This window comes from Natrix helvetica (assembly GCF_964273705.1).
Source record: "Natrix helvetica genome assembly, chromosome: 6".
NCBI lineage: Eukaryota > Metazoa > Chordata > Lepidosauria > Squamata > Natricidae > Natrix > Natrix helvetica.
Window position 1 is genome coordinate 82,163,487 of NC_138553.1, and position 14,651 is coordinate 82,178,137.

At 45.5% G+C, this 14,651-nt stretch overlaps 1 protein-coding gene across 5 annotated transcripts in view; it reads left to right on the top strand.

Annotated features, from left to right (window-relative positions):
* The window catches only part of LOC309394421 (platelet glycoprotein 4-like), a 74,770-nt gene extending 63,885 nt beyond the window's left edge, over positions 1 to 10,885 (top strand). For all 5 annotated transcript variants that reach the window (XM_081957557.1, XM_081957558.1, XM_081957556.1 and 2 more), the window contains 7 exons: positions 793 to 862; positions 1,641 to 1,828; positions 2,729 to 2,847; positions 4,048 to 4,121; positions 5,895 to 5,949; positions 8,918 to 9,082; positions 10,394 to 10,885. In XM_081957557.1, coding sequence (XP_081813683.1) covers positions 793 to 862; positions 1,641 to 1,828; positions 2,729 to 2,847; positions 4,048 to 4,121; positions 5,895 to 5,949; positions 8,918 to 9,082 — 671 coding nt within the window. In that variant the 3' untranslated portion in view covers positions 10,394 to 10,885. The remainder of the gene's footprint in view (positions 1 to 792; positions 863 to 1,640; positions 1,829 to 2,728; positions 2,848 to 4,047; positions 4,122 to 5,894; positions 5,950 to 8,917; positions 9,083 to 10,393) is intronic.
* Positions 10,886 to 14,651: the final 3,766 nt, after the last annotated feature.

Below are 14,651 nucleotides of genomic sequence, written 5' to 3' on the forward strand. Positions count from 1 at the left end.
CCAGGACACGTTCCCTAAAGTTAGAAAATAAAGGCTGTATGTTAGGGGGAGGTGGGGGGAATTGGTTGCAAATGCTACACTAAAAATGAAGTGGCATGTTTGGAGGTTTAAAGGTTTCTGCTTTTTACAGAAAGCAAGATTAATTTAAGGTCCTGTTTAAACTGATTCTCCTCATTTAAGTGTGAGATCATTAGTTCTTAGGATACAATTCTTTATAGAACATAATTCTTTATTGGCCAAGCGTGATTGGACGCACAAGGAATTTATCTTTGGTGCAGATGCTCTCAGTGTAATACAAACAACAAATGATAGGTCATAGGTCATTTTGCCTTCTCTCTCTCTCTCTCTCTCTCTCTCTCTCTCTCTCTCACACACACACACACACACAAACACACACACACAATTAAACAAATATATCTCAACTTCAGAAAAGCATGTTGACAAACCATTTCCAAAATGTTGGAAAACCGCATGGAATTCTCTGTATTCTAATTTTTGGGGCACCTACTGTTCGATAAATGGCTTTCCAGGTTTTAAGTCCCATTTTGCCTTGAGGTGCCACATCGGCCAACTCCAGAAGGATGTTGTCAAAAGGAGAAAATACTCTTTAATTCTTTAGTTCTGGACGGCCTGCTTCTTTCTCTGATAACCCAACAGTTAGAACTGAACAGCTGAATTGGATGAACAGGGAAAGAGATTCGGTTGCAAAGCTGCGCTTTGAATTCAGAGGCAGGATATTTGTATGCGCTGCGAGGCTCGCCATTCACAAGATGTTCTGATTGTAACTCACAGATGCGGCTTCATTCCACCCGTTTATGACCAAGGAGGAAAAGCTGCATTTCTTCTCCTCTGATATTTGCAGGTAAATGATCTCGAATTCCTTTCATTCCCAAATACTAGTAAACCACAACTTATCACCGCAACGGCGGATTTCTGGTTCTAAGCAAGGGGTGGTGGTTAAGTGCCCGATTTTATGAATTACTAGTAGCTGATAAGCCGGCGTTGCCCGGGATTTTTCCCCTTGTAGAGTACTGTGAAGCTGTTACCATGGCAACTTCACTGTGCTTCATTTTATGGCAGTACAGTAGAATCCATTTTAAGGCACAACAGGCTGTATCTTAACAGAACACCACCCCCTCCCCCGAGGAGTGTTAGGGATCTCTTACCCCCACAGTATTTGCTTCCAGAGGGTAAGTCATCTATGAACCAAGTTTGGTTGAAATTGTTTGAAGCGTTCCAGAGTTATGCTGGAACACACAAATACGCACAGACCCATTTATATATAGATTATTATTATTTTCTGCTATGGTGGTTAAGCAACTGACTGTAGTTGGTTGATTGACAACTACAAGATTAGTGGATGTCCCATAGGGGATTTTTTTCAAAAGGCAATTGGCCTTTTTTTTTTTTTTGAGGACGTTTTGCTTCTCATCCAGGGAGCTTCTTCAGTTCCGACTGGAGAACTGAAGAAGCTTCTTGGATGAGAAGCAAAACGTCTTCAAGGAAAAACCAAAGTCCAGTTGCCTTTTGTGAAAGCCCATTTTGGGACAACCGTGACCCAGACGGCTGAGAATTTCCGTAGACAAGATTGCTGGATCCTTTTTTGATCATGCCGTGATCATATTATTTTTACGAAACAGGTCAATCTTCGCCACATTTGAAAGCGAGCAGGCGGTGAAAGGCATCCCCCTTTATCGCTTCGTTATCCCTCCGGCGGCTTTTGCGTCGCCCCAAGCCAATCCGGACAATGTTTGCTTCTGCACTGATATGACCATAAGCAATAACTGTACCTTGGGTGGAGTTCTGGATATCAGCTCCTGCAAAGCAGGTAACGGAGTGAAAATGCACATTTTTTAAAAAAACCCTTCTTAATGATAGAGGTGACTAGAATGTTATGCATCAGTGGACATTCCTCAAAACTTGTATTTTTCATTGCAATCCAGAGGTGAATAAAAAGAGTAATGGGTTTAAACATCAAGTCAATAAAGCAAGGGTGTCAAACTCAAGGCCCGTGGGCTGAATCCGGCCCTCGGTGCTTAGATCTGGCCCACAGGCCCACCCTGTAAACAGTGAAGGACCGGCCCATGGTGCTTCTGCCAGCAAAAATAGAGCTCGGAAGGGCCCTGCACAATCCCCCAGAGCTCCATTTGTGGCTGGAATTGCATCTTGCAGCCCTTTGCCAGTGAAAACAGAGCTCGGGAGGGCCACACATAATTTATGAAGAGAGCCATGTTGGCACATCTGGAGAAACCCGAATCTGAAAGCTTCCCGGTTTTGCCCACCCAGTTGAAAGTTCAAAATCTTGCCCCCACACCCACAAGTCCATCCCATGGTCCAATCTCCCACTGCCACGAAGACAGATTCCTCCCATCCAATGCCAGTCAGGTGCAGAGGTGCAGAGACAAAGGATGACCTTGGCTTTCTCGAAAGAATGTTGTTATGGCTACCTATCATCTAACTCCGTACCTTCCCCCCGCCCATTTTCCCACCATAGAAAAGGCATAGTAGAATAATAGAAAGTTTGTCAGGCAACGGCCCAAAAGAAAAGACGGCTGCAGGCCTGACACCAAGCTTACTAGGAGTTGTACTTGGTGAGTAAGCTTCACTGACTGGTTGGCTGTTTCCCCAAAGATAGAAACGTCTCCATTCTTCCATTCAGTTTCGCTAGTAGAACGGAACTGGAGGATACAGCTTGTACATCGTCTTCATTTCCATTTTATTTCTATAGGTAAACCAGTCTACATCTCGTTGCCCCATTTCCTGCATGCAAGTCCGGAATTTTCTCAGTTTGTTGACGGATTGAAGCCAGATGTGGAAGAACACAAAACCTTTCTGGATGTAGAACCAGTAAGTGACTGCAAATTAGATCCATATCCAGGCCTTCTCTGCCATGAAAGTTGACCCTTGAAGTTAATTTTGGAGTTTGTTCAATGAAGTGGGATGTTTTCTCCTAGTAGTTCATTTGGTCTGTAGGTGGGATGTAGATTTTTCAAGGGCCCATCAGCCTGTAAACTTCCAGCTTCATTCAGCTGCCCAGACTCCTTCCAGGGGTGGGTTCCTGCCAGTTCTAACCTCTTCTGTAGAAGAGGTTCCACAAATCTACAGTGCCATTTAGAACCGGTTCCAGCTCCCTCCGCCCGCCCATCCACACATCATCAAGATGAAGAGCGAGAGGAGGAATTCTGGGAGTTGAAGTCCACAAGTCTTAAAGCTGTCAAGTTTGAACACTCCTGGGGTTTATTTTTTCTAAAGAGTTAGGGGTGCAAGGGTCTTGTAACTTGACAGCTTTAAGACTTGCACACTTCAATGCCAGAGTTCCTGAGCCAACATGACTGGAGGAGGAATTCTGGGAGCTGAAGTCCACAAGTCTTAAAGCTGTCAAGTTTGAACACCCCTGGGGTGTTTTTTTCTAAAGGGTTAGGGGTGCAAGGGTCTTGTAACTTGACAGCTTTAAGACTTGCACGCTTCAATGCCAGAGTTTCTGAGCCAACATTTTGGTTGCTAAGCAGGAGCGTTGTTAAGTGAGTTTCACCACATTTTACAAGTTGGCCATGCCCACCGTTACATGACTTCCAAGCCACTCCCACTGAGTCACATGGCTGGCAAGCCACTCCCACCCAGTCACATGGCCGTCAAGCCACTCCCACCCAGTCACATGGCTGGCAAGCCACTCCCATAAACTAGGCCACACCTACAGAAGAGGCTCTTAAAGATTTTGAAACCCACCACTGACTCCTTCCCACAATGGATTATGGGGTTGTTAACAGAGGATGATGATTCTAAGCGCATTAAAAAATGCAGCAACTTTAAAAGCAAACATCCATTTCAAAATGGATGAAAATCCGGTTTCAATTAATTACAATGAAATCGTCGACACAATTATGGTTGATATGGCTTCCTGGCTATTGAGATTCAGCCTTGTCCAATGCTGGTAAAACCTTTCCAAACTCCGCATCTGAATGCATTATTTTTTTCTATGTAATGCCACTAATATTTAAATAATCCCCCCACCCCCAAAATTCACTGTATTATTATTATTATTTTTAGACCACAGGATTTACCTTGAACTTTGCAAAAAGGTTGCAGATTAATATATTGGTGAAACCGAATAAAAAAATCACGTAAGTCTTGAAGGTTGTACTTTTCTATTGGGGGGGGGGGGGAAGGTGGATGTTTTGTTCTTCATGTATGCTTGTCAGGAGAACTGGCTTATGGGCAACAGCATCTCAAGAAGGGATTGAAGTCTGCAAGATGGCAGGTCTGACATCCTCACTGAAGCTCCACCCCCTTTAGATGGGCAGACCATAGAGGTCAACTGTGGCCTTCAAATATCCTGGAAGCCTCTTTTGAAACAATCTGATAGGACAGATGGAGAACAGTTGGTTGTAGGCTTTAAAATCAACGGGGGGACGACGACGACAAGATATCAACCCATCTTAATTATCTGAGACATTTCCATTCATGTTATAGCTAAGGCCTTATCTTTTGCGCTCTTGAACTCTTCCGCCCTTCCATAAATGTGTGTGCTCAGCCATCAAAAAGAGAGTTTTCCTTGCGGTGTTTTGCTTATTTTGAAAATGCCATTAGTGTCAGGTTTCCGAAAGAATTAATTCATGAGCCTCGAGCCAAGTTTCAAAAGAAATCCAGTCATTTATTAGGAACACCATTTCAGCAATATCCGATTGCAGTCAGATCTGATCTCATTTTAATTATGGCTGAACTTTATGCCCCTGTTTCCCCCTCCCCCCCCCGCTCAGTCTGTGTCATAAATCACATTCTCCAATGAGGTGCACCCCTCCCAAGCCTGCTACAGTAATCTAAGATCAGACTCTAGCCGAAGATATACGTGGAATGCGCTTCCCCCCTTTCCTCACCAAGGCAATTTTATGAGTTGAAATTTAGCCTTTTTTCTCAAAGGTAACAATCTAAACCAGGGGTGCCAAACACAAGATGGGGTCAGATCTGGCCTGTGGGGCCATTGTGGAAAATGTAAGGGGCCAGCCTGCGTTGCTTCAGCCCAGTCTGCCTAATGCAAAGAGGAAACATGTCAGCAGTTTGGGGAGTGGCATCAAGTTGGCCACGCCCACTCAGTTAGCCATGCCCACCCAGTCAGCCATCCCAGTGAGTGGCATCAAGCTGGCTGTGCCCACCCAGTCAGCCATGCCCACCCAGTCAGTCATGCCCACTCAATCAGCCATCCCAGTGAGTGGTGTCAAGCTGGCCATGCCCAATCAGTTGACCACACCCAGTTGGCCATGCCCCCCCCCCAAGGTCAACCATAGCTCTGATGTAGCCCTCAATGAAATTGAGTTTGACCCTCCTGATCTAAATGAATGTAGACATTTCCAACTGGTTGGAAGAAGAGCCAATTAACACAGGCACTTTCTCCACCAGGCAATTTCAGGTGGCCCCAAGAAAAATAGTATAGAGCTCAAAGTAAGGTAAAGGGACTTGGTGGCTCAGTGGCTAAGATGCTGAGCTGGTCAATCAGAAAGGTCAGCAGTTCAGCGGTTTGAATCCCTAGTGCCGTGTAACTGAGTGAGCTCCCATTACTTGTCCCAGCTTCTGCCAACCTAGCAGTTCGAAAGCAGGTGAAAATGCAAGTAGAAAAATAGGAACCACCTTTGGTGGGAAGGTAACAGCGTTCCGTGCACCTTTGCCGTTGAGTCACACCAGCCACATGACCACGGAGACGTCTTTGTACAGCGCTGGCTCTTTGGCTAAGAAACAGAGATGATCACCGCCCCCTAGAGTCGGGAACGACTAGCACACATGTGTGAGGGGAACCTTTATCAAAGTAATGTGGTCACCGTTTCTTGTAGTGTCAGAAAAGACAGCTGGCCCAAACTGAGTTGTTCTAATGTTGCTTTTTTTCCCCTTTTTTTCCCCTGTAGAGCACTAAAACAAATTAAACATCACTTTATCTTTCCTATTTTGTGGCTGAATGAGGTGAGTGGATGCCTTTTTCAATTGCTCCAAATCCTTCCTTTATTGTTTGACTCATTGACCAATCTGGGATCACTGTTGATTGAACCAACAACAAAAAAAGGGGAAAGGGGAAATCCCCCCCCCAAACTCTGCGTCTACATGATCATCTACCCTGTTTCCCCGAAAATAAGACCTCCCCGTAAGCGCTTATTTTGGAAGAAAATAAGACCTAGTCTTATTTTTGGGGAAACACAGTACTAATCATGGAGGGATTAAGAGCTCATCTCAAGTCTCCAATCTGGGAGAAGATCCAGAGATCTTGTCCTTAACTGGACCTGATTTTCTCTGAAATGAAACCAGCAGAAACCTACTTCCAGGATCACTCGTTCTCTCCTTTCCAAGCCTTCGCTGCTTCCCCCGATGTAAACTTCTCAAGCTTGTTATACAGAAGCAAGAAAATTCTGCTGCCAGGCTTCCAAGTAACGCCCCCAATGAAAGAAGACCCTGAGGCTTGAGGAGCCTCAAAGTTCCATTTTATTAGAGGTGTCATATTGGCACATCTGGGAAAACCTGAAAGCTTCCAGATTTTCCACACCCAAACGAAAGTTCAAATCCCTGCCCAGCACATACATGTCCATCACATGGTCCAATCAGGCACTGTCCCAACTGGAGATGCCTCCCAGTTACATCACTGCAGCTGCAGGACAAGGTGACCTTGATTCTCTGAGAAAAGAATGTTGTTTTGACTATATATTACCCATACTCTATATAATTCCCCCCTCCCATTTTCCCACAGTAGAAAATGTGGCAGGCCTGAAGGCCCAATGCAGAAGATGGCTTCCAGGCCTGACATCTGGGTGGTTTCCTTTTGGATGATACCCAAGTCATCCTGGCCATCAACCAGGAGCTGTTGTTTTGCTTTCTTCTCGACTTCTGTGCTACAGGGAAAGGATGAAGATCCAGTACTTAACCATTCTGGTTAGGGGGTTTCCTCTCATTGCTAACTGGGGAAAGGGCACGTTTTGTTCTGACCTAGGCTTCACCAAATCACGAAGCAGGCTCCTTGTCCCCGACAAAACCCCTTTTTTATGAAGCTCATGTAAATTCCTCTCATTCACATCCAGCAAACTCCCTGCAAACAAGTGTGAATTTACAACCACAGACCGTATCAGGCTTGGAGAGCTGCCAGGCTGATATCTTCTGAACTCAACGCTGTACAAGAAAATACTTGGCAAGGAGTCTCTGAGAGTCACGAAGAAATCTCCACACTAATGAAGCGAACTAATTGTCTCCTGCAAACTCCACTCCCCTTTCGCTCCTCTTTATTCCCTATGGGAGGGGCCATTCACCGTCCACCTGTTCCTTTACTCCCCAGTCGGCCCTTGTTCCTTAGCTGTTCCCTTCTCCTGGCAGCTCTGCACATGCACACATCGGGAACAGGCTCCAACTGTTCTCCTGCCCCACTGATCTCCAACTCCGAAGGCAGCTGATAACTGTCAGACGTCCCTGGCCCTGCCTCTGGCACAGAGCCCTTGTCAAAGCCTTCGCCAGAGTCCAGGACTGGCCCATGTTCCTCCCCAACCTCCTCACTGTCTGAGTCTCTCACCACAACACATTTGTTGAAAACCCAGAGCCATCAAAGTGTTTCCCTGTGGCTTCCCCCCACTCCCCTGCAGCCATTAATTTCTGGCCCAGCCAAGAAGAGGCATTTTTAAACACACGGAAACTATTCGCATTCGTAACCTTTCTGTATTAGATTCTCAGTGATGCAGGTCAGGGTTCTCCCAAAGGTGCTTTTTCAAAAGGCAGCTGGACTTTGTTTTTTTTTCCTGGAAGAGGTTTCGCTTCTCATCCAAGAAGCTTCCTCCGTTCTGGCTGAAGTGAGCGTCAGAAATGAGTCAGCACTGAAGAAGCTTCTTGGATGAGAAGTGAAACATCCTCCAGGAAAAATAAAGTCCAGTTGCCTTTTGGAAAAAGCGCCTTTGGGGCTATTAAGCCAGGTGTGAGGATTCTCCAGAACTCAAGTTCCTTGCTTTGTTGCTCCTCCACTTTTTGCTGGCTTTCCAACTGATCACAGAGAATCCGTTGGCTCCTTGCCATAGTCGTCTTCTTCCCCGCTGTAAAAATTGTGCAAATTGCAAAATAGCACTAATTTGGGAAGAGCATTCCTGCTGCTGCGTGAGTACTGTGGTGTCCGAGAGGCTGGAGCTCTCTCCTCCCAATCTGTGACTGTGCGTTCGATCCTAGGTAGAAGCAGATATTTCACACTGAGAATGTATCTGCTGAAACAAAACTCTGTCCTGGCGACAGGAAGGGCATCTGGCCATTGAAAGACTCTGCTAGCACTTTTCAGTTGCCCAGACTCCACCCCTCAAGGGATTATGGGGTCGTTAAATGATGAGGATGAGGATGAAGCATGTGCCCAAATAGGAAGAGTGATACAGTGGCCCAGAGGTGGAGCTCTCACCTCACAATCAGGAGACCGTGAGTTTGATCCTAGGTAGAGGCAGATATTTCTCGCTCTGGGCGCACTGAGAATATATCTGCTGCAGAGGTGGTATTCAGTAGGTTCTGGAGAACTGGTAGTGGAAATTTGGAGTAGTTCAGAGAACTGGTAAATACCACCTCTGACTGGTCCCGCCCCCATCTATTCTCTGCCCCCCCCCCCCCATGTCACAGCTGAGGGGGTGGGAAGGAGGATTTTGCAGTATCCTTCCCCCTGGAGTGGGGTGAGAATGGAGATTTTACAGTATCCTTCCCCTGCCACGCCTACCAAGCCACGCCCACAGAACCGATAGTAAAGTTTTTTTGAATCCCGGCACTGATCTGCTGAACAAAACTCCGCATTGGCAACAGGAAGGACATCTGGCCAGTAAATACTCAGCTCCATTCAGGGTTGTTAAAAGAAGATGATGATTCCTGCTGCTGTACTCTTCTGCTGGAAGGATGCTGAAAAATGCTCTCTCTCTCTCTCTTTCTCTTTCTCTAGACGGCTGTTATCGGTGATGAGAAAGCAGACATTTTCCGATCCAAAGTGACCAACAAGATCAAACTGCTGCACTTCCTTCAGCTGGCGCTTATGGTCATCGGATCTGTGATCTTCCTGGTATTCCTAATTGCTTTTTTCCTATGCAAAGGGAAGAGCCCTAAATAAGTAAGTGAGATTTGGAATTGAGATCTGCAATTAATGCATTCATTAATTAATTTGGAAGGGCTCTTGGTACCACCAGATACTGGGTGCCATAGGACTTCCTTCCTTCCTTCCTTCCTTCCTTCCTTCCTTCCTTCCTTCCTTCCTTCCTTCCTTCCTTCCTTCCTTCCTTCCTTCCTTCCTTCCTTCCTCTCTCTCTCTCTCTCTCTCTCTCTTTCCTTCTTTCTTTCTTTCTTTCTTTCTCTCTCTTTCTTTCTTTCTCTCTGTCTCTCTTTCTCTCTGTGTCTTTCTCTCTTTCTCTCTCTCTCTTCCTTTATTCCTTCATTTCTTTCTTTCTTGATTCCATCCTTCCTTCCTTTCTTTCTCTCTTTCTCTCTCCCTCTTTCCTCTTTCTCTCTCTCTCTCTCTCTCTCTTTCTCTCTGTGTCTTTCTCTCTTTCTCTCTCTCTCTTCCTTTATTCCTTCATTTCTTTCTTTCTTGCTTTCTTCCATCCTTCCTTTCTTTCTCTCTTTCTCTCTCTCTTTCCTTCTTTCTTTCTTTCTTTCTTTCTTTCTTTCTCTCTCTTTCTTTCTTTCTCTCTGTCTCTCTTTCTCTCTGTGTCTTTCTCTCTTTCTCTCTCTCTCTTCCTTTATTCCTTCATTTCTTTCTTTCTTGATTCCATCCTTCCTTCCTTTCTTTCTCTCTTTCTCTCTCCCTCTTTCCTCTTTCTCTCTCTCTCTCTCTCTCTCTTTCTCTCTGTGTCTTTCTCTCTTTCTCTCTCTCTCTTCCTTTATTCCTTCATTTCTTTCTTTCTTGCTTTCTTCCATCCTTCCTTTCTTTCTCTCTTTCTCTCTCCCTCTTTCCTCTCTCTCTCTCTCTCTCTCTCTTTCTTTCTTTCTTTCTTTCTCTTTCTCTCTCTCTTTCTCTCTGTCTCTGTCTCTCTCTTATTTATTCATTTACAAAATTTATATTGCCCACCGCTCACACATGGCAACTCAAGGCGGCTTACAAGGATACAAAAGCAGCGTGTGCAAGAAGGAACAATCATTAAAAAAAGAAAACCCATTAAATCATAATTCCCCATCCTGGCGACCACACACATAACATACCAGCCATTTCATCCCATTCTGGGTTCCCCAGTCCCACTGGCAAAACCACGGCTCCGGGGCCTTCGGAAAGAATGTTAGAGTGGGAGCCAACTTAATCTCGGGAGTGGGGGGGGGGAAGGTAAATGCTCTGAGATGCATTCAAATAGAAATGAAGCCCCCAGCCCCTCATCCAACGTTTCTGGATTTATCAGACTCATTTGTGTTCTTTTCTTTTCTCAACCTGCAGGAAGATGCTGCGGGTGAAAGCATCCACTATTTTCCCAATTTCAAGCAGAGAATAGACCTGCCTTCCTGGCGTTGTTGTTGGTTGTGCTCTGTATATGTAAATATCTTGGGGGAAAGATGCCGGAGATACAGCGGTGATACCCCCACGCCTCCATTGGAAAGACTGGCATGAAACCTGAACTTCTGGGACCCTCTAAGGAAAATCCCATTTTGCCCCCCTTCAGAATGCAACTTCACTTTGGATCCGAGCTTGTTCTGCAGCTCGGCTGCCATTTCCTCTGAGTTTTCGCACTTTAGGAGTCGAAGAATGGCGAACTGAAATTACACAACGGAGAAAATTATTATTATTATTATTGGCCTCCCACCCCTCTGACGAGAGGAGCCCTACTTGTGTTTGTTTTCTAAAGCTGTGACTTTTTGATTTGTTTTGAAGGTGAGGAAGGAAGACCAACAACTGTAGAATATTAATTGCTAGTAAAGGACTTGCCGAAAAGGCCCGTTTGGTTATTTGGGTTTCTATCCACCCCGAGCTTCCCTAATCTGTTCTGGGTCCCAGCAAAACCCCTTTTACTGACACGACTGTGAATTCCTTTCATTCAGTCAGCAAGGCTTAGAAAACAGTCTTTCAGAGGAATATTTATCAACACGAACCTTATCTCATTCGGAGAGCTGCCCAATAGCTAGTGTCCAAATGCAGGGCAAGGCAACACTTGGCACAGAGTTTCTCATAGTCACAACCAGAACTTTCCACTCTTGAAATGACCGAAGGAACGAATTGTTTCCTGCAAAAGCCCCCTCCCCGTTCGTTCCTCTTTTGTTTTCTATGGGAGGGGCCAATCACCTCCAAGGTGTGGCTTTACTCCTAAGTCGACCCTGCTTTCTTAGTTGCTCTTGTCTTCTGGCAGCTCTGCACATCCGCACATTGGGAACAGGCTCCAGCTGTTCTTCAGCCTCACTGCTGCCTAGCTCCCTCTCTGCCTCCGACGCAGAGCCCTCGTCTGAGCTTTCCTCAGCCCCCAGGACTGGCCCATGTTCCTCCCCAATTGCTTCACTCTTTGACTCTGCAGCCAGCTCTGCTGGCCGCCACCGGGCCACAACAGAACATTCCCTCTCTGCCTTTTGCAAACTTGCAAAGTAGTTTTCTGGGGCACCGTTGTGGAAAGATCTTGGGGATAACCTAGCGATAAGCATCTTAAATAGGCAAATCTCAATATTTTTGGCAGGGCCTTCAAACAGGCAATGCTTTTGGCTCCTTCAAAGGTAGGTGAGGCTCTGTGTCATGCGTGGGTTGGGTCGTTTGGGAGATGAAATATGAGCTTCCTTCAGTTTGTGACATGTAGTTTCCCAGTATCACAAGGAGCAAGAAACTGTGCAATTTGGCATTGTAACAGCAACATGGAAAGCAGTCCTAGGCTGCATAGACAGAGGGATAGAAGTGTTAATACCACTTTATAAGGCCTTGGTAAGGCCACACTTGGAATGCGGCATTCAGTTTTGGTCGTCACGATGTAGAACAGATGTGGAGACTCTAGAAAGAGAAGAGCAACGAAGTTGATTTGGGGACTGAAGGCTAAAACATATGCAGAACGGTGGCAGGAACTGGGAATGTCTAGTTTAATGAAAAGAAGGACTAGAGAAGACATGATAGCAATGTTCCAATATCTCAGGGGTTGCCCCAAAGAAGAGGGAGCCAAGCTATTCTCCAAAGCACCTGAGGGCAGGACAAGAAGCAATGGGTGGAAATTAATCAAGGAGAGAAGCAACATAGAACTGAGGAGAAATTTCCTGACAGAACAATTAATCAGTGGAACAGAAGTTGCCTCCAGAAGTTGTGAATGCTCCAACACTGGAAGTTTTTAAGAAGAAATTGGACAGCCATTTATCTGAAGTGGTGTAGGGTTTCCTGCCTAAGCAGGAGGGTTGGACTAGAAGACCTCTAAGGTCCCTTCCAACTCTGTTATTTTATTCTAATCTAAAGCCAGTGTTGAGTCACAACAAAGGGGAATCCAGCTTCTAACCTTTCTTCAGCCGCAGAGTTTCCAACGGGTGACTTATCTGTGTTGGCTGCCAGGAGCAAAGATTTATTCTTCCAAATTTTTGGCCTAATGTTGGAGCCTATTGTTTTGACCCAGGCTTCCTGATACAGTAAAAAGTGCACGCTTAGTCCCAAAAACCCTCTCTTTATTTCAATAGCTGTGAATTAGAACATCCAACAACCTTTCCAAGGACACTGTCTGGGAACGTAATTTCAAATTGCACATCGGAGTCGTACATCCAGTATAACCGCCTCTCAGAAAAATCTACCTTGCCCAAACCACAAAACACTGGTTTGTGGTACAGCAGACGTAACTTGGCTTCTGTTCTCTCGTTCAGCCATTACCCCAGTTCTTCTTTCTGAACAAAGCACTTAAGGGATTATGAAGGCCTAATAGCTGAGTCTGCACATTTTTCTCCAGGTACATGTGGTTGCTTCGCATGTAAACTCCCGCCGGTGAGAACTGTTCTGACCTCGGCTTCCTGAGACAGTAAAGAGCACACGCTTAGTCCCAAAAAACCCTCTTTTTATTTCAACGGCTGTGAATTATGTTCATTCACAGCCCGTAATGAGTCCCAAATAGTTTGTGAAGAGTCCAACAGAAGTCCACCACAGTCTTTCAGGGTAAGGCTGATAAGCGCCCACCTTTATCTCCCTTGAAACTCTGCCAAAGACCTAATTGGCAATTAGCTTGCAAGACCACACAGAGCAAAGAGTCAAAACGGAGCTTCCTGCAAAGGCTCACGTGCCTTTTGTCGGTGTTCTCAGTCACCCAAGTGGTGCAAATGACAAACCTCCAAGTGACCTCAATGACCCTCTAAAAGGATGCAAATGACCAGCTGTTCTGCAAGGAATATAAATCCTTCCATTCTCCTCCATCCACTCAGAGTTGAAGAAGCTTCTTGGATGAGAAGCGAAACGTCTTCAAAGAAAAACCAAAGTCCAGTTGCCTCTTGAAAAAACCACCTTTGGGACAACCATGATTTGGATGACGGAGAATCTCCATAGTCAGTTCCAGGACTGACAACTGGGCAGCGTTAAAGGAAAGAAAAGGTTTAGGAAGTTTAGGATTTAGAGTGATGTCAGCACAAGATTGTGAATCAATAATAGCCATGTTTGTTTTCATATAGGAGTGGATTGCATTACACAATTGCAGGTGGTACCAATGAAATGAGGATCAATGCTAATTAGTTTTATTGTTTCAAATCAATGGTTTGCCGCCAGCATAAAATCAGTTGAGTAAGAATTCAGGACGCCATTATTTGTGAGTGTGTATTCTATTTTGGGGCTCTGGTAATATGCATTAATAAACATATTAATGTTCTCGTGTCTAGTCACAACATGTTTACTTCTGCTGTGTTTTTGATGACTCCTCGCCTACAGGGCTGTCTTTGCACACTTGAATGGGATGTGATAAAAAAAAAGGAGATTGAAACGGCTTGTGATTCGGTTGGTTGCTTTGGGTTATGTTGTATAAAGTGTCCTGTTCACACTCTTCCAAACTGAGTGTGATCTCTACTTTTTATTAGCTTATTCTTACGGTCTTCTTCCATCCCTGATGGAAAGGTACCGGACTGATCCTTTCTCCAAAGCAGCTGAGGGCAGCGGAAGAAGTAACAGCTGGAAAGTTATCCAAGAGAGAAGAAGAAATTTCCTTACAGGGTGAGGACAATCAATCAGTTGGGAATGAGTTGCCTTGGGAAGTTGTGAGAGCTCCAACACTGGAGGTTTTTGAGAAGAGATTGGGCAGCCACTTGTTTGAAAAGGCACAGGGTCTCCTGCTTGAGAAGTTCATTGGACTAGAAAACCACCGAGGTCCCCTTTTAGTAATTGACTGTGACTTCTGCTCATTCACCTCCAGCAAAGTCTTTCAAAGGAGGATTTATGGTCACAGACCTTATCAGGCTTGGAGGGCTGCCAGGCCGACATCTGAAAAACTTGGCAAGGAGTCTCGGAGAGTCACGAACCAATGAAGCGAACTAATTGTCTCCTGCAAACTCCACTCCCCTTCCGCTCCTCTTTTCTTTCCTCTGGGAGGGACCATTCATCGTCCACCTGTGGCCTTACTCCCAAGTCGACTCTTGTTCTTTAGCTGCTCCCTTCATCTGGCAACTCTGCACATGCGCCCACTAGGAATATGCTCCAGCTGTTCTTCTGCCTCAGTGATGTCTGACTCTGAATGCAGCTGATAACTGGCATAGGGCCCTGGCCCCTTCTCTGCCTC